General features: G+C 47.5%; 1 protein-coding gene across 1 annotated transcript in view; it reads right to left on the bottom strand.

Moving 5' to 3' along the window:
- Window positions 1-1,118: 1,118 nt before the first annotated feature.
- The window catches only part of ASTN1 (astrotactin 1), a 285,260-nt gene continuing 261,806 nt past the window's right edge, over window positions 1,119-24,572 (bottom strand). The window contains exons 17-23 of the mRNA XM_014540914.1: window positions 19,852-20,120; window positions 17,952-18,085; window positions 14,300-14,451; window positions 13,153-13,288; window positions 8,702-8,802; window positions 7,653-7,836; window positions 1,119-3,491 (exon numbers count right to left, since the gene is read on the bottom strand). Coding sequence (XP_014396400.1) covers window positions 3,254-3,491; window positions 7,653-7,836; window positions 8,702-8,802; window positions 13,153-13,288; window positions 14,300-14,451; window positions 17,952-18,085; window positions 19,852-20,120 — 1,214 coding nt within the window. The 3' untranslated portion in view covers window positions 1,119-3,253. The remainder of the gene's footprint in view (window positions 3,492-7,652; window positions 7,837-8,701; window positions 8,803-13,152; window positions 13,289-14,299; window positions 14,452-17,951; window positions 18,086-19,851; window positions 20,121-24,572) is intronic.

Here is a 24,572-nt window from a genome sequence, read left to right on the forward strand (position 1 = left end):
AGATGGCTTTGTCTTCTTGGTCATTTTTGCTGCATGTAAGGCACCCTCTCCCATCATCACAAGACAAAACAAAACAACAGACAGAAAACTTGTTCAGTGAAATGTTGCTGTTCAGCTCATGTGCCATGTGGACCTTAAACATTAATAACCATTTTATTTATGATGTTGTCTAACTTTTAGGGTCAGGAATCTGTTGGTGTTGGCAGGGTGAGTCTGCTCTTTCATGAGACATTGATAGAGGTAGCTGGGTGGTGTGCATCTGGCAGAGGGTCTGAGATGCTCCGTTCATGTGTCAGGTGCCTCAGGAGGAATGTCTGGAAGGCTGGGCCCAACGCGCTCACATGTGACCTTGGCCTAGAGTGCTCACACATGACCTCTCCAGCATGGTGGCCTGAGATTTCTTTCGTGATAACACAGGACTCCAAGAGTAAGAATTCCAGAGAAGGTGGATGTCCCAAGGCCTTTTATGACTCAGACGTGGAAGTCACATAGTGTCACTTCTATCATAATCTGTGGTTAAAATAGTCACAAACCTGCCCAGATTCAGGAAGAGAGCCCGCAGAACATGCTTTCAAATGGGAGATGTCAAAGAGTGTATAGCCATGTTTTAAAACTGCCACAGTCTTCATCTTCTTTTAATAGTCGTTCCTGCTTGCAAAGACTAGAAGGCTCATCATTACTTTGCAAGGGGGCCTACTAAGTGTGCAGACACTTCACATCTGGTTGTGAAAGATAAAGGGAGTGGCGGTGAGATGACATCTATTTATAGTTACATTGTAGAGAGAAAAAAGAGCGTGAGTGTTTGGAGTTCTTTGTAATGAAGGCTTCCATGTCTAACTTTCCCCATAAAGTGCCCGCTCTGCGATGGAGAACAAGCTCATCTTACCCACCAGTGTGTCGTGGGTGTAATAGCTTATTTGGAGAAGGTGGCAGAGAAAAAGTGAGAATCATCACTAGGTAGCAATAATTTGCTGTTAAAATCTTTTTTTTTTTTCTAGTTCAGATGACAGGTGATAAGACCTATGTATTTGGAACCTAACATTTAAAACGAATGATTCCCCAGTTGGTCGAACCAGACACCAATTATTTAAAGACACAAGGTAACACCCACACAAATGGACACTTACTAACAGCTTTATTATTTAGTTCCATTTTTAGTAATCGTACAATAATTCTCTTTTAAACAATACTGCTATACCTGAAGTGGGTCAATCATATTCTTTCTTCCTTCTACAGTAGTGAAGTGGGGGTTTTCACACTCATTTTTTTAATAGAACATTTGAATATCAAGAAATGTGGTTAACGAAAAATAATGAACAGACCAAACTCCGTAGGAAATGACTGCACACTCAGAAAGGTTTCAGCTCTCATGATGTCCATTCGTGGGGACACCAGGCTGGGTGAGTGTTGGTGGGCAGGACCAACTCCCTTAAGACTTGTTTGGCAGATTGGAAACTAGAGGCTGAATACTGGCCCGGTACCATCACCCTCTCTAGGCAGGTGAGTTCCTCCAGACACGCTTTGGGGAATGTCATCAGGATGTAATCGACGTGTCTCTCTAGGGCACAAACCCTCCACTCAAGCCCTTACTTTTAACGTGAAAGTAGATGGGACCCAGCTATGGGGGCGGGGGGGATGTATGTGTGTAAGTGTAGTGTGGGTGGGTGTATATGTGTGTGCACATGCCTGGTGCAGCGAGGGGGACACAAGGAGGAAGAGAATCCTGGGGAAGGAAGGGAAAAGAAGGATGGGTCCCAGACAGGAAGAGCAAAGATTAATAAACAAGCTGGGTGTCACTCCCTGCCCTTACCTTGCCCACCGCTAGGGACAGCCTTGGAGCCTCCCGCTGCTGCGTGGACCTGGTTTTCTGCTCAAACTTGAATAAAGGACAGAACACAGTGGCAGCTGCGAAGGTGGCCTTCCCTCGCCACCCCATTGGTTGGTGACCCACTGCCCAGGCATCTTCCTCCTGGTGAGAAACTTTCCCCTGAGGCGTCTTAGCTGAGCCCTGCATTGGATGGCCGAGTTTCCTGCAGGCCTTTGCTCTGGGATGGGGGTCTCTGAGGCAGGGACAGTCCATCGTGTGCGATGAACCTGTGGATCTTGTGGAGGGGGGGTGGGTGAGAGTGACCTGAGCTCGAAGCCGTAGCCCAGTCTTCACTCCCAGCATGGGTGGGGACCCCGTGGTCCCAAAGGTGTTCTAGCTACAGAGTTAAGGGTGCATTGGGCTCCCCCTCCTGCCCATGGTGGGCGCATCTACACCTCAAGGAGTGGGGAAGGGGAGGCTCTCTGGGCCGGAACCCCTGGATGTTACAGCTCCCTCCCCGACACTGAGCACAAGGCTGGCGGGGTGAGCGCCTTGCTCTGGAGCGGGCCGGCCTGAACTCACTGCCATCCAGACAGACCAGAGGCGGTATTTGGGACAAGGTGCGTACCCTCTCTTTGCCTCAGTTTCCTCATCACTGAAAAGGAGCTCAGAATAACACTGGGGGGGAGGGGGCCTGTTGTGAGAATTTGGTGACATGTAAAGTACCGAGAGCAGCGTCTGGCGCCTAGTACTCACTCAGTGAATGTGGTCCGTTGTTATTACTGTTTAGAAGAGATCAGCACCGCTCTGTGGCCTTACATCTTCTCCATGACCTTTCTCTCATGTTTCCAAACGAGGACCCTGGTCAAGGGCAGGGTAGCTGAGTGTGTGGGGACAGCTGAGGCCGTCACTGGTCCACCTGCAAAGTGCCTTCTGAAAGGATAGGCCCCCACTGTTGCCCGTGCCAACACTCGGGTGCCTTCCTGGCAACCAGGTGGGGGAAGAAGATGCCTCTTTCCTATGTGTGTCAAGAGAAATGATTTGCAAAGCTACTAGCAGCAACGTAATGATTGTGGTACGGACGAGGTGGGGGGGCAGAAGTTTTTTGTGATGGGTAATTACTTCGGTTCACTAAACACTGATGGTGGTACTGGCTCTTCCTGGATGAACCCCATGGGGGAAAAATCAACAAATCAATTGCAAAACAAGCCCCAAAGAAATCCCCTAAACTTGAAATGGTGCTGTATGAGGCCGCTGGCTGGCAGGTTGTGTCCTGGTCATGCAGATGGAGAACATAGTGAAGAAATCCTGCAGGCAGCAAGGGTCGGTTTCTCCCTGGGTTAGATGTCACCTGTGGAGGTTTTAATGTTCCATTAAAAAATACTAAAAACCCACAAACCTACCCAGATGTCCTCCTCTCTCCTGCTTCTCTCTGGCTTCGTGGTGCTAGACGTCTTTGCTGTCCCCGTAATCGTTGTAGGGGACGCTAAGGGTCTGCTCCTCACACGTCTTCCTGAGGTCCTGGCTCAGCGCTGACCAGTCAAGTCCATAGGGCTTGATCTCGCTGTAGCGGCAGCCCAGATACCGGAGGGAGCCACGCCGCAAGCTTATCTTGGGTTCTTGCAGGAGTCCGTTGCACCAGCTGCTGAGGTCCCCAAGCTGGGAAAGGATGAGGCCAGCTTTCCTAGGGGACAAGCATGGAGGTTAGAAAGAGGGGACGACAGGAAGGCAAGCAGTGTGATGCTGTACACTCCGAGGGACAGAGCCTGGCCTGGTTTGCTTACTGCTCTATCCTTGGCACTTAGAACAGGGGCTCTCCATAGATATTTGTCAAGCGAATGAATGAAATACCAGTAATAGCATGGCTGTGCAAAGTGGGGCAGACAGGGACACAAAATGCAGTGAGGAAATTGCTAATATATTTGGTGGGAATGTCTGCCCTTTTAAAATCATAGAGCTGTCAGTTTTGAAAGACATATCAAATCAGTTTTCTTTAAAGTCAGTAATTTATCATTAGATGGCAAATAAGGTATTTGTCTGAATAGTTCTCTTTTCAATGCTATTTCTGCACTGAGTAGAAGCAGCTGAAACGGCGATCTTGCGGGGATAGCAAATGGAATTAGCTATGTGTTATGGAGGTAATTGATTGTGGTACGGACGAGGTCAATAAGGCCTTCGCGCACGCTGGCACAGGGTCATTCTTGTGGAATGTGCGGACTTTCAGGGGCACACACCACCTAATTAACCTGCGGGGAGTTCATGCTCCCTTCTGCCATCTCCCTCAGAGAGGAAGGAGGTCATTGCCATTGAGCCTCAATCAAGGTGGGCAGAGGAGGTGATGAGAGAGGCACCTGAGCTGTTTGCAGATCCCTGGAAGAGAAAGAAGCAGGGCAGGGCGAGGCCTTCCCACACTGGAAACGAGTGATGCCTCTGGGCCAAGGATAGAGTATGATCGCCTGTGCGTGTAGCTTGGGGAAATGGCCCTCCCACCCGCTATCTCACTGGTGTGTATCAGAGATGGGAGCTACCTGATAGCTCGCTGGCGTCGACTCTAAACACTCAGGATGTGTGAAGGAGCAGGAATCCTTCACTCACTGTGTTCTCCAGAGACTGAGTGACCAGAGACCATGAGAAAGGGTCGATTTGAACAAGCTGGACAATGCTGTTCTGGGAAGCTCAACGCAAACTCTTGTAGTCCTTATCAACCACTAGGCTAACGTCTCAGGTGATAAATCATCCCTTCCCATTTAGTCAACAATTCCTTCCAGAAGCTTCCGCATGCCATTTAGAACGAGCTTTCAAAGAACAGTAATTGCATTATTTAGTCAACAATTCCTTCCAGAAAACGAAGATTCTGCACGCCATTTAGAACGAGCTTTCAAAGAACAGTAATTGCATTCATTTCATTCCTGGCCATGAGCATCACGAGGGGTGAGCTCACCACATTCCTAGGAGGGCACACTGAGAGAGGGGCGGAGAGGACACAAGAGGAAAGATTTTGAGCCCCAGCTGCACAGTCAAGGATCTAAGACAGTGAGAGGTCACGGGAAGGGCAGTCACATTTGCTCCAACTTCAATGGTGGGTCAGAGGAAATCTGACCCCCCACCTGCTGACAAAATACCATCTAATGCAGATGGGCTTTCTCTGCAGTTTGGCCAAGCAAGCTTTCCAAAAATCATCATCAATAGGGACTTCGGCGGCCCATCCTCTTAATCTACCTTGCTGCATGTCCTGAGTTGGAGGAAAGGGGAGTGAAGGAAGAGGGAGGAGCAGCATCTCTATTATCTTTAAGAAATAGATAAATATACCATAGCCATCCTTTGCAACAAATGGATTTACTTACCCCCTGAATCTTTGCAGCTACTTTCATTGCTCACTTTTAAAAAAAAATAGTAATTAATGTGGGTCTGCCCTTGACTATCTCAGAGCCTGTGGTCTTCTTTCTTACTAGCAATGCAATCAGTGTTGTTACCAAAGTATTTCAACCCTTGGCTCCACCTGAAAGCTTCCATGAATTGGATTGAAGTAAAGGAATTCTTTCTGCTTGCTCACAGGAAGTAGGTATCCAACAGACCCCTTTTTAATCATTCCCACAAATGACTCCAAAGTGGGTTGATGTACCTCAAGCCAAGAAAAATAGAACTTTTTCTTTCCTGTGGTTCTCCCTGAGATCCATGACACTAATGAGTTAAAACTTTATTTTCCACAAGCCAATGAAACTACACATTATTTTCAAATCTTACTGAGCCTTGAAAAACTAGTTAAAGGGTCTCCTGGGAGGGAAGTTTTGGGAAGAGAGCGTATAGTCAGCAGTAGGTCTTACTACACGGTGAGACCCGTATTTCTTCCCCTGCTCACTTCATTAAACAATTTTTCTTCTGACTCTTGAGTTACAAGAGAGAAACTGGCCATCCAAATGCCCTTGGAAATCAAGATGATAAAGGAAATGTTCGTGCTGTTCAAATTGTGACATTTATGTTCCCTAATCAGGAACTGTATATATATAAACCCAATAAGAAGACATCATGCTACCTGACTTCAAATTATACTTCAGAGCTACGATAATCAAAATAGCATGGGATTGGCAGAGAAATAGACACACAGATCAATGGAAAAGAACAGCTATAAAACTGCATGTATATGGACAAGTAATTTTTGACAAAGGAGCCAGACACATACAATGGAGTACAGATAGTCTCTTCAATAAATGGTGCTGGGAAAACTGAAAAGTCACATGCAAACAAATTAAACTGGATTAAGTTTGTCCCCATGTACAAAAATTAATTCAAAATGGATTAAAGACCTATATAAAAGCCTAATATGCTAAGTGTCTGGTCGGCCATTCAACCAATCAAAGTGTAATATGCTTAATGATATGCTAAGACCATTCAACCACTCACTATGACATGTACTGACCACCAGAGGGAAGACCCGCCGACCAGTAGGTTAGCTTGCTGCTGGAGTCCGGCTGATTGGGAATGAGCGAGACAGGCCAGACACACCCTGGAGCCCTCCTGTGGTTCCTCCCAGGCCCCAATTGTGCACTGGTGGGGTCCCTCGGCCTGGCCTGCACCCTCTACCAATCCAGGACCCCTTGGGGGACGTCGGAGAGCCAGTTTCAGCCTGATCCCACAGGCCAGGCCGAGGGACCCCACTGGTGCATGAATTCGTGCACTGGGCCTCTAGTAAGTTACATAGAAGAAAATATAGGTACTAAACTTATGAACCTTGGTTATAGAGAAAATTTTATGAACAAATATAGGTAAACTTATGAACCTTGGTTATAGAGAAAATTTTATGAACTTGACCCCAAAGGCAAGGGAAGTAAAGGTAAAAATAAAAGAATATGACTATATAAAAATAAAAAGCTTCTGCACAGCAAAAGACACTGACGACAACACAAAGAGGCAGCCAACCAGATGGGAGATGATATTTGCAAACAATAGCTCTGACAAAGATTTAATTTCCAAAATATATAAAGAACTCAATATCAAACAAAAACCCAATCAAAAAGTGGGCAGAAGACCTGAAAATACTTCTCCCAAGAAGACATATGAACAGCCAATAGATGTTCAACCTCACTAGCAACTGGGGAAGTGCAAATCAACACTACAATGGGATACCACCTCACACCTGTTAGAGTGACTACTATGAACAAGACAAGCAATAACAAGTGTTGGAGAGGTTATGGAGAAAGGGTAATCCTCATTCACTGCTAGTGGGAATGTAGACTGCTACAACCACTATGGAAAGCAGTCTGGGGATTCCTTAAAAAATTAAGAATAGAGGTACCATACGACCCAGCAATCCCTCTCCTGGGAATATACACAAAAAACTTGAAAACATACTCACAAAGATATAGGCATCCCTAAGTTCATTGCAGATGTACTCACAAAGATATAGGCATCCCTAAGTTCATTGCAGCAGCATTCATGGTGGCCAAGACTGTATAAAGATGATGTAGTACATATACACAATGGAATACTACTCAGCCATAAGAAAGGATGAAGGAAGGCCATTTGCAGCAACATGGATGGATCTTATGAATATTATGCTAAGTGAAATAAGTCAAAGCTAAAGAACATATGATTTTACTCATATGTCGGATATAAAACTGAAACTCGTTAACACAAATAGCAGTGTGGTGGTTACCAGAGGGAAGGGAGTAGTGGGGGCCCTAACATATGGGAGAAGATTTGACTTTGGGGGTGGGCACACAGTGCAATACACAGACCTTGTAACGTAGAAATCTACACGAAATCTATATGATCCTATTAACTAATGTCACACCAATAACTTTAATTAAAAAATGGGAAAAAAGAGGCACTGAAGTTGACTGATTACCTGGGTCCCAATTCATCCTCACACCTCCAGGTGAACTCTCCAAAACTCTCGTAGTGCTGGTTGTAGTGGTAAAGGACTCGGTGAAGGGTGGGGGAGCCCAGGTCCAGGAGGGTGTTGTAGGCCGTCTGCTGTTCCTTCCCGCTGGTGTAGCCATTGAAGAGATTGTAGATTTTGTCTGCTATTTCTGAGAAGGGCGACAAGACAAATACTTTATATACATACATATATAAGCGAGTATATATTCAGGCACACATGCATGTGTATAGGCATATACACCTGCAAACATGTGTGTGTGATATTGATGAATACTGAGCCCAGCACCGGGAGAAAGTAGATTGAGTCAATCACTTTACCTTTGCCCCATCAGGTTTCAGGTTTTTCTTCTATAAAATGAAAGCCTTTGAATAGAATACCTCCCAGATTAATTTTAGTTATAATATTCGTTGTCTTTGCCCATGTTTCCTAAAAACAGAGAGCCTGAGGCAAAAGCTCATAGATTAATACTGTTTAGGTAGTATGACCCCAGGCAAGTGGGAGGGAGGATAAAGGTGTGGAAGGAAGGAGGCAGAGGCAACAGAGGGAGGGCACTAGGGAGCAGGGGGCTGTGTTGCGAGGGTGTAGGAAGCTGCTGGATCCCTGCCAGTCCATCCATGGAGGGGGATGGAAGAACACTTTATCTCAGCTCCACTCCAAGACTGATCAATAGGGCTTTTCACATTTGCTGATGTACACAAAATATGGAGAGAGTAAGTGCCAGATTCCATGCTGAGGGCAGAGGTCATGGGGACCCCAGCAGGTACTGAGCACCCGGTGAGTCCGCAGGTGTGCCCAGAGCCTGCACCAGCATCCCTGGCTCCAGGAGTCACTCTGTGGGATGATGGGGTACTACGAGGATTTCCGCCAGAGGCGAGGGAGAGGATTCCTGGGAGAGAGAGGCCCCTCTGCTGGGCCTTGGATTCTCCTCTTTCCCCCTTGAGCTCTAGGTTGTTCCCACAGACTCCCTCCTCCTGGTGGCGAGGGGCAGTCCCTGGGCATCCTTCATCGCTTACCTTGGGCTTTGACATCATCCACCACAGGGCAGGGAGTCTTCACGATCACGTCACTGGGCCTGGAGCGTCGTCCTGTGTTGTCCACACCCCACAGGGTGAACCTGGCAGGGAGGAGAGGGTGTTGTTATCAGAGAACGGCCAAGCTCTGCCTGGATTGGAGGCCGGGGGGATGGGGGAGAGTTGCCTCCAGATGCTCTTCGACTCCATGATGCACTTACTGCCACCACCCAGGTCACAAGGTGTGTGGTCCCAAGCCTCTCACTGCTTTCTGGTGGGTCTTGGGTTGGGGTTTGCGGTCTTGGGTATATTATCTGATGGGAAGCATCATAGCATAGAGCACTGGTTATCAAAGTGGGGACCCCAGACCTGTAGCAGCAGCGTCATGCCCCACCCAGACCTACTGGATGGAGACTCCAGGGATGGGGCCCAGGCGATTCTCATGCCAGTTACTTTCTGACAACTACTGAGCTGAGGCAGGAGTCTGTGTCTATGGGGCAGTCAGAACCGGGGTCTGAGACCCCTGCTCCCCACCATGTGATGTTAGTTTAACTCCTCTGAGCTGGTTTTCCTCTTCTGTGAAATGGGGATGATAATAAAACAGGGAGACCTCGTGTGGGACCTGGAGCCCAACGACCCTGCACAGCTCACTGATCCTGTCTTGTGCTCAGTTGACACTTGGGACACACAGGAATGAGGGCAGTTTTCCTCTTTAAAGTCGGAAGTGAAACCACCAGGATGGAGGGGCCCTGATGTACTGGTGGCTGGGCTCTACTTCCTGCACACAGCTCCTCTGACCACAGGGGTGCTGCCTCACGTCCCGAGTGGAAACGAGCCACAGAGGGCTGTGACAATGAGAAGGAGCCCCCACCCCTCCGGAGAGCCCCCCCAGGAGGGGGAGGAAGACCTGGCTATTGAAGGCTGAGTGGATAACCCCCTCCCCCACAGGTGATGAAGCGGAGGTTCTGGGACGCAGAAAGGAATGTGAATGTGACCTTGACAGTAACTTCTGGTGTTGTTGCCCAGGGCTTCTGTCCCCAACCCAATGAGAATAAAAGTCATTAATGCTGCCTCTCTTGTCACTTTCTTTTCGTGTCCTCATGGGAGGCTGCAGTCTTGGCAATTCTGAATTTTCTTTCCTTTTGGCAGAGCTAGAAGGAGGGACAAGATGCCCAGGCCGAGTGCCCAGGTAAGGTCTGCTGGGCTGAGAAAGTGGTGGGATTGTCGTCTCCGCAGAGAAAAGACAACCCTGCATCCATCCACCACTTCCTCCCTCAGAGGAGCCCAGAGAAAGTCAGTGTACCAGTGTGTGGATTGCCTCCTCCGCCCTCCCCAAGTCCTCATTCGGGAGCCACGGGCACGGCACACAGGCAGCCTCCATCTCACTGGGCATCCTCGTCGTGCAGGACACGTGGCCAAGACCACAGCAGTGGGCTCTGCAGGCCTGAGACCAGAACCAGGTGCTCAGCTCCCTGTCTCATCCAAACAGGTGGCTCCGTCCACTCCACAGCCTCTGCCATATGCCCGGGACAGAGTTCCTCTCACCCACCCCCAGCAGGCCCACTGCTCGGCAGCCTGGCATTGTGTCCCATCTTGCTTTAAATTCCAGCTAAACTGAGAGAATACTGAGTTGGGATAAAAATGCCTGTGCTTAACTTAATTCCCAAATTACTCTAAAGGGGCAATTAGTATAAAATGTAGGGTCCTAGGCACTATTTTTAATAGCAAAGGAAGGCATTAGGGAAGGAAATGCTTCCCACGGCTGATTTTCTTAAAACAGCTATTGAGGAAATATTGACAAATACACGAGTCCCAAACCTTCTGAGCAGAGGGGACGCTTGACCTCAGAGCCATTCCTCAGGGGTCCCAGTGCCCTCCATCCTCACGTGCAGGCTGTGAACCAGCACAGCCTGGCTGTGGCTCCAGGGCTGGGGTCTGAAAGATCTGTTGCTCTCACAGGCTCCCTTCCAGGCTGGGGGGGCGTGGGAGGGGGTGGTTTCTGCGGATCACTCCGGATCGGCTCCCTTCTGAATGACCTGTCTGCTATCACAGGCCCCAGAGGCAGTGGTTCTCCTGTGAGCACATGCTGTGGCGAAGGGCCTGGGCTAGCAGGCCACGGAGTCACCCCCCTCTGGCCCGTTTCCTTGTCTCTAAAATGAAGATGTTGGACCAGACACCCTTTAAGGTACTTTCCAACCATGGATTCTTAACTGGGTTTGTGCTGTGGACCCTACTCAGAATAATGATTTTGAAGTGCATTAAATAAAATGCATCAGATGACAAGGTCAGCCAGGTCTCTGAAATGCAGTTCTACCTCTGTGCACCCAGGTGAGGAGCCAGCTCTGTGCCTCAAGGTGAGGCGCTAAGATCATGCTACTAGATTTCGGGGCATGAAATGCAGTGTGTGAAGAGATGAGAACTCTGATTCCATTCTTCACCACCGGCCACACCCCAGACTACCAGCTGTGTGATTCTAGGGAAGTTACTCAGTGTTGCTGAGTCTGTTTCCTCAGCTATAAAATGAGAACAATCACCGTAATCTCACAGGGTCAGAAGGATTCCCAGAGGCGCCCTCACATGGCAAGCACTCCATGAATGAAGGCTGCCTTCCTCCATTTTATAGATGAGAAAGCTTTGTTGCAGAAACTTTAAGAGCCTCACTTACACTCGGTGGTTAGAAGGTTAGAAACGATCCAGGCTTGGGGCTCATGTGTCCTCAACACTTTACCCAGGGCTCCTTTCCTTCTGCACTGGGGGCTGAAGCTCAGCCTCCCTCCACCCTAGTGCAGAGGAATGTCTCCCAGGCCAGGCCCTTGTCCTGTGATCTGCAGTGCCACCTTCCACTAGGTCCTAGTGCACACTGTCTATCTTTTCCTCAGCCCCATGCTTGGTCTTTAACTTCTTCAAGGTCACAGAAAGTTTGCCATTTTACAAGCCAGAGGGCAAATTGGAAGTTCACCAGGGATGTCAGAGTGGGAGGAGGCATCAACCTCAGTTCTTTGAGGAGGAAACTTAGCCACATCAGGCCAACCTGAGGAGGGTCCCGGGTGGGTGAGGGTTGGCATTCCCCACAGACAATGCCAGCCTCATGCTCATAGGAACTTTGAAATTCCTAATTAACAGTTGTGACTTAGGGACAGGGATTATGGAGCCCTTATTATAAATGGTAATTCCAGTTTCATTAAGTTTCAGGAATTTTACAGCAGCTACTTTGTTCCTTTTGTCTGTCCCTCTCATAAAGGGCCACAACTGCCCGATCATAAGTAGGCTGGCTGTCCTTCGTCCTAGGATTAGCATTTGTGTTTCTCTCTATTTCCCAACTCCTCCAGTAAAAACTCACATATTTTCCTTTCATCAGCATGGCCCCCTGGTTACATTTCCTTTTCTTATATTGGAAATATTCAGCCTGGGCATCCAAGTTCATCATGCAATCAATGCCACTCACATTTCTAGTGCTTTTCATCTTTGAACTCCCTGACTGCAGAAATGGAAATGATTTATTCTGGAAACCTCGACGCTATTCTCGTGCCCTCATCTGTAAACTGTTAAATGTTTTTCATCCTGATGGGGTCAGAAGGTCCCAGAACTACATCACAATGGTTTCTGCCTTAGCTCTCAAATTTTCCTACCAGGACTTGGATTGCATCATGATCTCTCTCCTCTCTCGGTATCTTTTGTGTGTCTGCTTCACAAATAGCTTTCAGTTGTTCCCAGAGCACAGGGAGGAATGGGAGGAGCGCTCAGGGAAAACAGGGCTGTTGCAGGTGCCGCAATAATGGAGTTCACTGTGTGTGCTTTGAAGAAAAATGTGGACCACCTCTAACCTCAGTAAACTATTTCAATGCCACTGGAGCTAGCTTTCTAAAGCAGAGTTCTTGGTATTCTGCTCCTTTCCTCCAAAAAATTAATAATCTCCTCTGATATACAGCATTTCACTCTATTTTCCCAGCTTTGCCCTCTTCTATCCCTATTACTCACCCTCTGCTTCCTCCGCCCCATGGACGACTTCACTACTCACCTTCATGCCTCTTTGCCTTTCCCTACCTGATCCTGCCACCTGGTATGCCCTTTCCAACATGACCCTACCTACTGAAATGCTACCCAATCCAATTCAGATGTCCCTGCAAGTCACAATCCACCACTTTCCTTTCTCTTCAACACATCCCTTGCTCTTCCATCCAGCATTTTTTCCATTCTGCCTGATGTCAAGGTTAGTTGTTTCTCCATTTCCTCTCTATGTTGTGAACTCTTTGCAGGATGGGACTATATTATCTTTCTTGATCCTCCCCCTACTGTGCGCCTAGAAGGTTCTGTGTAATGCTGATCAGGACAAGACTTGAGAGACTCAAAACATTTTTCCAAGTCTCCAAAGGAACCCAAGTAGCAAAAAGGAACCAGCCAGGAGCCTCGGGATGTGTGGGGGAAGGAACAGCAGGGCAGTAGGTGTCACTCACATGTAGATGGTGTCGGGTTCCAGGCATCGGATGATGAGAGAGATGGTGGTGAGCTGCTTGTCTGGCACCTGAGAGGGCATGGCGCAAGGAGACTTCGCTCCGGAGATGATGTCATCCACAAAGCTCAGCACCGTTTCTGCCCGGGGGAAGGGGTGGAAAAGGCATGAGAAATCGAGGCCAAGCAATGAGGACACAGGATCAATTCAGTGACAGCTTAACATTAAAATTGCTTGGACCCCAGACTTCTTAAATTCCAAGTAGAGAAAGGAGACCTAGAAGGAATAGTTTTTTATAACTATTTCACCTTTAACTAACTGGTTTAGAGCCATTTGTCCAGAGTTAGCTCAGAAGCAACTAAGGCAAGACGGACATGCCACATTGCGAGTTTGTATGCAATGTCCTTGGTGAGAACAGCTGTTCTGGTCAGTGGTCATTGCCAGACCTTCGTGGTGCCTGTGCACATCAGGGAAAGGGCCTGGAAGAAGCAGTGGACAGCAATCTGTGCCTGAGGTCACTGACTGTCTCTAAGCCTCAGTGACAGTTTTGCCAGAAGATATTTATCCTGAGTTAGACTGTGGATGCTACCATCCTGTTGGTGACCACACTCATGTGAAAGTTTCAGGAATGACTTACCTTGACCTTTCCTATATGTGGACAGTGAAATAGTGAGGCATGAAACATTTTTTCATGAGGTGATTCCACTACTCTAAGACTTTCTTCTTCTAGCTGGTCCTAGCAAAACCAGAGTTTGCTTTAGGACAAGACATGGGTAAGCGAATCTGTCCACATGTGCTTTTGCCTTATTAGTAAAGAAATCTTTTCTTCTGTAATCACGGCAGTGGTTAGCACAGAATTGTTTTCTAATTATGGGTGAGGATAACTAGTGTGCTGTATCATTAGTTCTTTGTGAGTGTGCCTAGAGGCAACGAAATGGACACCTCTTCCATAAACAAAAAGTAAAACAAAATCAAAACAAGATTTTGTCAGATGCTCACCAGGCAAACACTCTTAAATGGACAAGATGACTGCTGCTCAGGCCTCTCTGGAATTGCCCTGGGGCCCTGGGACCCTGGTGCAGAGCCAGGAGGCAGGCGTTTTTCTCTCCTGCTTCCCACCCTGGGTCCAGGAAGTGGTGGGAGATGCTCACCAGTCTCCACTTTGGAGTGGTCCATCCTGTCGGTGACCTTCTCTTGACGGATGAGGTAATCTACAATCTGTACCCCGATGGGAGGCTCTGAGTGTTCCCACTCCAGAACCACGAGGGTGCTGCTGGGCTCGTGCACCGTGGACAGCCGCAGCCTGAGGGCAGAGAAGAGGAAACGTGACACAGAGACACAGCTGAGACCTGCGGGCTCTTCTTATACCACCACTGACCCCTTCTCAAGTATAAATTCTTCTTTCTGACCTTTTTCTTAACCAACCAGTACAACGATCTCTTTGAGTGCCTGTCTCCTTCACTGGAGAGTCAAGTTTCGGAAGATCCTTGATATCTATATTTTATTCATCTAAGTGCCAGTTACACGTTAGGAATTCAACATATATTTGTAATTAAATAAGTAGGTGAGTCAAAGATGAATGAGTGCCTGTATCTCAAACGGTCAGGGACAGGGCTTTTGGAGTAGCCCTTGATAGAGCTTGAGCATATAATGTCTGGATTTGCTCTTGAAAAAGTAAGAGAATGTGCCTATAATGCTTAGACCCAGGCCCACTGAAGGCGGTGGCTAGGAGAGCCTGCATTATCAAGGCTGTGGTCAGCTCAGTTTCTGTAGCGCTGTCAGGATCTGCCCTGCTGGTGGGACCCAAGCTTCGCCTCTTGCTGTGGGAATTAACGTATTTTCTTCCCCAGGCCTTCTGAGCTTGTGGGCCTTGGAACAGGCTCAGTTTGGAGGTAATGCTCATGAGGAGCTTTGCTGGGCAAGAGAAAGCTGGCCACCAGTCAAGTTGTCCTCAGGTTGATGTCCTCTGTCTGCAAACTCAGGTTCTCCTTTCACTGTCTGTTCTTGGGTTTTTATAGGTATCCTGATTCTGATTCCATTCTTTTCTTGATTTTCCCAATTCATAGTCTCCTCATTCTGTGTAAATTGTCCATCTTGACCACTCTTTGCCTTTCCATCTCATACCTCTTTGTATGTTGCAGACACTCAATAACCATTATTGACATTCACTGGTATGAATCTCCTAATGGTCCACGTGGTTTCAATTCCCTTTCTTGTTCTGCCTCCATGTGTGGGTCTCAGATTTCTCAATTGCTTCCAATTCCCTGTTTCTTCCTAGACCACTGGCTTCTGGGCTTTTTCCCCAGTTCTTTCTCACTCCAGCCTTGCTCCCTCACATGTATCCCTGCCATTCACCCCCATCCTTGGTTCCCATATCTCATGACCCCCCATAATCCTGGTCCTCTAGCCTCTACTCGGCTCATAGATGCCCATCACTGGTCTCAAGGAGCAACTTGGCAAGGCACTGTGAGAGTATCACACCGAAGCAATGTTCATTTTCAATTCGGCAATGATTTACTAATTTACCCATTACCTATAAGAATGTACCTGGTGAGTGCTAAAGATGCAGAGGTGCGCACACCAGCTCCAGCCCCTATTTTTATGGGGTGGTCAATAGACAAACATAGTTATGCATGTGATGATAACAATGTGTGATAAGAACTTTAAAAAGAAATCACAGGAGGCTGTGGGAGCAACAGCAAGGAATTCAGCTAGTGGGAAAATAATGCGAAACACATGTTCTCTAGTGGCTTCCTATGAGAAGTGCATAGTTTGCATATGACATTAAAGATGGAATAGACCCAAAACAGTGCAGATATTGACAAATTCATTAATTAGAGTCATATGCAGAATGCTATTTTGAAGAAAAAGCATTAGGAGGCTTAAGCAAGTAACTAAGCCTTTCTGAGAACTCAGATTCTGTGAAAACATGGAGTAAGGCTGGCCTCTACTGAGAAACAGGAGTGTGTGAGATTTACACAGACGTGTGGAAAGCTAAAGTGCTTTTCTATTTCCCACTACCAACAAAAATTCAAGAAACTTAGGTCTGCTACTGATTAGAATTAACAAGAGAAGTGAAGTCCCTAATAGATGTTGCTGAAAATTCAGCCCAATTTGATCTTTGTCTATGACATTTAGTAAATGCAGGTTTACGAATGAAACCAGCCCTAAGACACTAATGGTTAGATCTTATGTCCCTGATAACTGTTTGGTGGATTCAGTGTAACGTGTCAAAGGCAGATTTCTTAGTTGGTGAATCAGTCTGGAAGCACCATCCTCTTCTAGTAGCTCCTTTTCTACCAAAAGGAAGGACTTCTACTAATAATTAGCTTGATTATATTTTGACTCTAAAAGTCCAAGTCACAGCAATAAGGAGCAGGAAGCCAATGGCTGGTACATTTAAAACTACATAAGGAAGGCCTGTGGACAAGAGAAGACATTGGCTTGTAATGACACTCTACTATTGTGCTGCCCTCTGATTCTTTTCCTGTTCAGTCCTGGCCCTTTAATGCCCACCTGCACATCCATGTAACAGGCAGAGGGCAGTGTTCACCAAGACCAGCCTCATACTTGCTGGTTCCTTCTGCCATCTTGCTCCTGCCGACTCAGCCCTGCAGGTACCGTAGGTCCTGATCCTCACTCCGCTTTCATTGCCTAACCAACCCATGGGTCATGCTCCTCCAGCTTGCCCAACCAGCACTCCATATTAGACAAGATAATTCTATGCTCCACTCCAATGGCAGATGCTATAGCAGAGACTAGAAGGGGGTCCTGCCTTGGGCCCTAGCCCGTCAGGATTCACAGGCTGTTCAGCCAGTCTGTGCAGCCTTCCCGTGGGGGACAGGAGACTGGACATGTTCATTCTCAGCCACCTTTGCAGCACTCTGTACTCTATTCACCCCTCAAATGCAGAACCCCCATGTTCATCCCTGACCCTCTGCTCTTCCCAGTTGATACTTATTCTGGAGCATTCTTTCTCAGAGCTATGTTCCATCTTTCATTTCTTTGTGTTTGATTCGATCTTATATCTAGTGGTTACTTTTTTATGCAGTTCCAAACTATCTTTCCCTCTGACCACTGGCCACCGCTATAGAACTTCCCCCCTGTAACTCCAAGGCAGGCCCCCACGGAACCAGCCTCTTCCTCACACTTGCTTCTTCTTTGATGCTTCTTTTCTCATTTGTGGCCTATTCATCTTCCCAGGCACCCAGGTCATAAGCCTAAGTCCATTCTCAACTCCTCCTTCCTTCTCACACCCACAGTCAGCCCCAAGCCCCACTGGTTTCACCCAAAGTCATCTCTCAGTTGTATCCTCTCCACACTGTGATGGCTAATATCATGGCCTCTTAGCCATGGCTCTGCTCTACAACTTGGGAAATTCCAGTCTTTACGAACCCATTCCCTTACCTATTACAAGGAGAGGAAGGATAACAGCACCTAACTGCTCCACAGACCCACACCAGTGGCCTCATTATAGACCTGACTTCCTCCCCTTACCTTCTGGCCATGCTGTCTGACTTTCTCCACCTTCGAGGAGAAATTCAAGTTTCACCTCCTTCAGGAAGCCTTCACTTACATGTCTCCTATAACTATTATCAAACCACTCCTCCTACAATTACAGTTTGTGCACATGCCTCCCCTAGAATATTAAAAGCTCCCTGAAGGCAGGTGCAGCATCATGGTTTTCTCTGTTTCCCAGCATCTAGCCCATAGCTTTGCTAATAGTAGACCTTCTCTAATAAGTATTTGAGGAATAATGCTGAGGCATGCATGCAAGAGGGAGGCAAAGAAAGGGACTCATACACAGGCTGTGGCAGAGGTGCACACGTGGGGAGCCCATCAGCCCCAAACGCAGTGGAGTCGCAGCGACACCAGTCCTCAATGACATCTCCAGTCCCGGAGCACCACAGAGAGCTCATGGTGGCCTCCTGCAAGAGCTGCAAGAGAGGGCAAAGAGGGGATCCAGGGCTGAGTTACCATAATCAAGGGACATCAAAGCTCTGTTTGGTCCTAAGTAACTTCCAGTCAGTAGCACCTCTTCCCAGGAGATTGTTCTGGGAAGCCCAGACCTCCCAGGACCTCTAGGGCTCATCTTGCATTAGCATCACAATTGTCCCTGTGGTTGACACCTTGGAAGCAAGTCTTATTCCACCTGCCATCTCCTTTCTATTCCATCATTTCACACCTGGGTTCCAGCAACAATGACTTCTTTACCAGAGAGTCAGGGGGACCTGCCTTTACCACTCTTCCCTCTGCCCAGAGGCACTTAGTTCTTTCTCAAATGCCTCTCTGTGCATTCTTATTTGCCCTCTTCATCCTGCCAGAAGACAAAGCAGGGTAGGGCTGGGCATTGGATTAGAGCCACTGTCACTCTGGGCTTTGGGTCTCCTTTGGGTCTTTTTTCATTCTCTCAAGCCCCTTGCCAGAGTTCTCTTCCCTCCCACTACTCTTCCCATGGTCACTTCTATCAAACGGAAGAGGAATTTGTAAACTGAAGGAACAATTTATCTTTTTGTTCCTGTGACAAACCTTATTTTCAAACACTCAATGAAGTATCTGTGGCAGAGGCAGACACTAGTAAGAGAGAGAAACACACACATAAAATCCCTCCTGTTGGCTTAGACACCACCTATGAAACTGTGACACACCAGGTGTCCCTCAAAAGAGGACGGAGAAAGCAATTATCACCCCATCTGGATGGGCACACCTCTCAGGCAGGTAAGAGGCTCACTGCTGAGACGCTACTAGGGCTTGTCCCCAAGGTCACCTTTGCCTATAGTCTCAGAAGTCCCCACCCTAAGCTTTCAGGTTTTTATTTTTGTCCGTGTTGTTGCTGTTTTTGTGTCTGTTCTGACCCACTCTGTCCTTTATGACCTTGAGGAGGACAGAGAGAGGAAATGAGCTAAGTCACTGCCTCGGTCACATTTTCCCCACTCATCCCTTTGGGTCCCTGCTTTTTCCCTGAGCATCTTTGGAAAGGGAGAAGCAGAGGAGATGGAGAGGTGGCTGGGAGATGTCATGACCTGCACCATAATATAAAGCAGGAACTTCTGCATGGACATGGCATTTTGAGTCAGAGTGATGGGTGAGAAACCACCCCCTTCAGGCTCAGGTGTCCAATGTGCTCCTGCTACTCTCACTGCAGCAGCCATGCTTTTTCCCTGAGCATCTTTGGAAAGGGAGAAGCAGAGATGGAGAGGTGGCTGGGAGATGTCATGACCTGCACCATAATATAAAGCAGGAACTTCTGCATGGACATGGCATTTTGAGTCAGAGTGATGGGTGAGAAACCACCCCCTTCAGACTCAGGTGTCCAATGTGCTCCTGCTACTCTCACTGCAGCAGCCAACAGGAGGCAGAACTGAACTCCTCCAACGACTGTCCCCCGGGGCTTTCTGAGCAATTACTCTGGTGACTGCAAACCGCTATGCTTCCCCATCTACCTTGTTCCTTCCAGCCCCTGTTGCTCAAAGCCCTACCGAATGTTCAGTTGTGACTCCTGAGTCATTACTATGGGAGTTGTGAATGCACTGACTTGAACTAATATGCAAATATAAGAAAATAGGTGCTTATATTAGCTAAACAAAAAGTCTCACTATCCATAGTCTAGCATGGGCTCAGCTGCACCTGTCACTTCCTCGGGCCATCGGCAATGCCCTCTGTTGTTGTTGCCTCCCTAAACCAAGAGTCTCAGGCCTCTTACCCGCTGGGTCTGGTTATTGGGCACCAGTTCATAAATGGGGGCTGCTCGGGTCACCTCCAGCAGGACCGGCTCGGCAGGGGTGTCAGGGCTGGATGTCACATGGCACAAGGGGCAGGACGAGGGGCACCGTCCCTTGCTCTGGCACTCCATACGGACTCCAGCTGCCATGCGCTTGGTGCCGGACTCCGACAGGCTGGTGATGTATTCTGGGAATGTTAGCACCTTGGGGTCTCTTTCCCGCTCCTCTGACTCGTCAGATGGGGAGTTGCCTGCCAAACAGAAGGAAAAGGAACAGTGAGGGAGGGAGGAGCAAGAACTGCATGGCCTCATGGCCCTGAGCACCGGAGTCCAATCCCTGAGAGGTCCAGTAATGTCATAGAGGGGTAAGATGTGATTCTGTCATCTGGCTCAATCTGGGGAACCCCTCCTCCCAGATGCCCCCACTGGGAGAGCAGGCTGTTTCCTGGCTGAGCAGCACCAGCCCCACTGATCCTCTTGGGGATGCTTCTGCAGTTTGTGTGCAGGTCTATGACTGCCATCGATAATGCAAGCAGGAACAGCAGTGACAGTTCTGCATCCAGAGAATGAAGGCCTGAACAGTACTCCCTCTAGCATTGCTAATGAATAAAGGCCAGAATGATTTTAAAGCACATTATGGTGGCTAAGTGCATGCGAATAATCATCATCATAGTTTTAACCATAACCATCAGTAACCTTTACTGAGCCTGTATATACCAGGAATGTGATATCTGATCATAACCAGCTTTACACCAGCTCTTTGCATGGAATTCTATCATTACACCCATTTTATAGATAACTCAGGCCAAAAGCCTTAAGCTCACAGCTACTGTATTGTGAGATCTGAAATTTGAATCCAATTTTGTCATAGGACATCTCAGCTTCATTATTAATGTAATGAAGATGTGGAAGGAAGTTTGACTTTTTCAAAAAGATTTTCACTCCAAAGCCCGAGAAATGGGTCTATACTACACTGATCGATAAGTAAAAGGGAGTTGGGGGGCTCTTGGTTTATTTTTGGTGACATTGGAAATGGCTACCAAAAAATAATACTTTGTCCCCTGTGGAATAAAGCTCTGCTTGGTATTTCTTTTCCAAGGCTTCGTGATTTTCTAGATTAATTCTATGGGAGGTGGAAGTAGAGTCTGCTGGCAAAAAGCCCTAGTTCCTTAAGAGTTCCCTGACCCTTTGTAGCCCCAAACATGAAACAGTTGCAGGGAGGTCACTGGGCTTTTGGAAACAATGGGCGGATAGACCATCCATTCTGTCCTCACACACGACGAGAATGCAATGTTGGATGGGCCAGATCTTTGGGGGATCTGGTTGGAAGGCTTTGCAAAGTGGTTCCAGAAGGTGATTGCAAGATACGACTCATTGACTTCACAGCAGACTTCTCTCTTGTGGGATCCAGGAAGTGCTCTCTCCCCCTCTTGTTTGCTGTGTAATACGAGGCACTGCAGCACTGCTGTTTTGCAGATGAGCATCTCCATTATGCAGATGAGGCATTTCTACCCCGCAGCTCCATGGAGGTGGGTTCCTCGTGCATGCTAAGGCAAAGGGCTCACTTAGTGACTATCAATGTAGGATATAATTTATTTCACATCTGCATCTGGTTTAATAAGGGATCTAGAGATGAGCTCAAGCCCTTCCTGGATTTTCTAGAGAACTACATTCCTGCACACACCAAACCCAAGACTGATGTTATTAAGTAGGAGACCCAGGAGCCCACACCAGCTAGCTCCAAAGTCACTCCAAGCAACATGTAAATCTTGATTGACATTCAGGCTTTTGCAACTCATGGCTGGGAGTGTTTGTAAAGTCCTCACCCAGCTCCTGGCAAGAGTAAGTGGGGGTGGGATAAGTTTTTGAATTCTTGATGTTATTTCTAGAAAAATAGGCCTTCATTCATTTGGGGAGTGAAATTTTAAAAACGAACAGTAAAGATACAGTGCTTCTTTTCAAGATAAGAGTTTTAAAGTTTTGCCTTGCCAGCCTTAACAGAGAGTTGGAGTGTCTCCTGGTTGGCCCTCAGGCCCCTTAGAATCAGATGCATTGCAATTCAAGATCAGCCCACAGACCTCCTGGTTGAGAAGGTCTTCAACACAGAGGCTGGGAAAAGGTTTCTACAAACTGACCACTAGGTGGTGATAGCAAGTCTAAAATGACTTCTGTGAGAGGAAACAAATGGTGATACATTCTGTGACCACTTAGGCACCACAGAAAATAAACTTATGGAAAAGTAACACATGGCTACTTAAAAAAAAATTGTAGTGGCAAAATTTTTCTCTAACAATTAATACAACATTAATGAGTAAAACAATTCCATCCAACTTATCCTAAGGAGAAAAATAACAGCGAGAGACACAAGATAATCAAGGGAAAACAAAACTACAGGAGAAAATAAAAATCCCCCTCAATATTATTCACGCAGAGTATAATTTGCTTTAGGGGAAGAATAAGATGCCATGAAATACCTTTTCTCTCACCTTTAATCCCCAAATACCCAGAAATGCCCCTCACCTCCTACATCCATATCCTTGTATAGAACCTGGGTCACTATATGCCACTAGAGGGCACTGCGACCTCACACAATCTGGAGCTGAGTGACAGCCTCCAGCCCTCCAGCAATCTATCATTAAGGCTTTAATTGCTGTGAACATTTGAGGGGCTGCTCCCTTTGCTGCTGTCTTCTGGCTTTCCAAATTAAAATTGAGATGCTAATCTGAAACCTATATAATTTTATTAAGCAATGTTATCCCAATAAATTCAATGAAATTTTTAAAAATCAAGATACAGCACTCCCTCTCCCCACCCCCTTCAGTCCTGGACAGGTGCAAGGCTAGGGAGAAGAGAGGCAAGGGAAGGAGGGTGCAAAAGAATATGGTGGGAAGCCACCCAACTCTTGTTGTAATTCAGAATCAAGTTTGCCTTCTCCTGAAAATACACCAGTCCAGAAGAGCGGACCCCGTCCGAGACCAAGACTAATCACCCTGCCAGTCCCCCCATCAGGCAGGATGGCGCTGTCTAGAGAGGAGCTGGATTTACACAGAAGTGATGAGCAGTGAACTCCCGAAAGACTCCGGCAAAGAATAGAGATGTGTGTGTGAGAGATTTTTCAAGGAGGAAATGCATTTTCCATGCGCGGTTAAAGATACAATTGGGAAATACTCCTTAAAATGATGGAGTCCAGTGGAAAGCCAGATAAATCTCCCTTTGCCCAAAGAGAGCACTTACAGCCATCACATCTGTGGCAAGTGAAGCTCGTTCAATTCCTAAAAGCTTCAGCAGAGTCTGATCTTTGACACTTGCTTTACCTCCCCTCATGCTGGCATGGGTGTGAGAGGGGTCTGTGTATGGAGAGTGGTAGGGAGGTGACTCCACCCCATTTCCTTATGGTTCTATTGTCCACTCCAATTACAGCCCTTGGGTGCTTCTGCCCCCATTCCACCTTCTCGATCCTGGGTAGAACTGCTCTAGTAATTTGACACTACAGTGTTTCTTAATAAAATAAATATTCTATTTCAACAAGTACAGTCTCTGGACATAAGAAATAAGCTATAATTAAGGTCTTAAAAGATTACCATTAGCCTAGGTGCCTTCTGATGGAGGATACGGGGCGTGGTTGTGGCTTCCTTTCACCTGTTTGCAGAACCCACCCCACTGCTCACAGGGGAGGCGCTGGGGTCCAGCCAGGGACTCAGGTTTCTCACGAGCGGAAGAAGAGCCAACCTGAAATGTAGTTCACAGCCCCCAAACTGCAAAGCATTCTGAAAATACAGTTTGCTATAAATAAATGCCATTTGCTTGAGGCTAAATCTGTACCCTATGGCACACAGTGGATGAATTTCCCCCACAGAATATCGTGGTATGAGAATATTGGCCTTCCCGATGTTCAAAATCTCACCGTGGCTGTGCCCAGGGCCTTGGGCAGGTACATATTGACCCACCTGGACTCAGGATGATAAAAGTAACTGAGCCATCCTCATGCTGGCCCGCTGTGCTGGTGGGAACTGACAGGCCACCAAGGTGAATGAGTGGTTATGAAGTAAATTGGTACAATTCCTGTAGGTTTCTGGGGCTGCTGTAAGAATCTCTCTCCCGAGTTGGTGCCCAAGGCAATGTGATGCTAATGACATCACAGCCAGAGCTACAGAGGCAGTTCATTAGGCAGCAAGGAATCAGATGCAAGCTAGTCAGAGCGCAGCTTCCGGAGATGGCGTGGATCCTCAGGAGAGAAAGTCTGACACAGAGCAAACAGCACACGGCCACAGCACACTGAGCCCTGAGCCCACCAACACCCCCACTGCAGGTGCTACCCCCATCCCCACCCCTTATGGTTCACACAGGTGTCCTGGTCATTTGAAAGTCATATTTCTGTCCGGGCGGAATCAGTCTCAGGGGAGATTCAGTGACGCTGGATGACTTAATCTGAACTTCCAGACCTGCCAAGGGACACACACTCTGAGCAAAATAGAGTATAATCCTCCTATATAATAAAAGCCTAATATGCTAAGTATTTGGTCCTCTAGTCGACCATACAACCAATTAAAGCACAATATGCTAATGATATGCTAAGGCCGCTCAACCAGTCGCTGTGATGTGCACTGACCACCAGGGGGCAGACACTCCAACCGGTAGGTTAGCTTGCTGCTGGGGTCCAGCAGATCGGGACTGAGCAAGATGGGCTGGACATGCCCTGGAGC

Source organism: Myotis brandtii, unplaced genomic scaffold, assembly GCF_000412655.1.
Source record: "Myotis brandtii unplaced genomic scaffold, ASM41265v1 scaffold250, whole genome shotgun sequence".
NCBI lineage: Eukaryota > Metazoa > Chordata > Mammalia > Chiroptera > Vespertilionidae > Myotis > Myotis brandtii.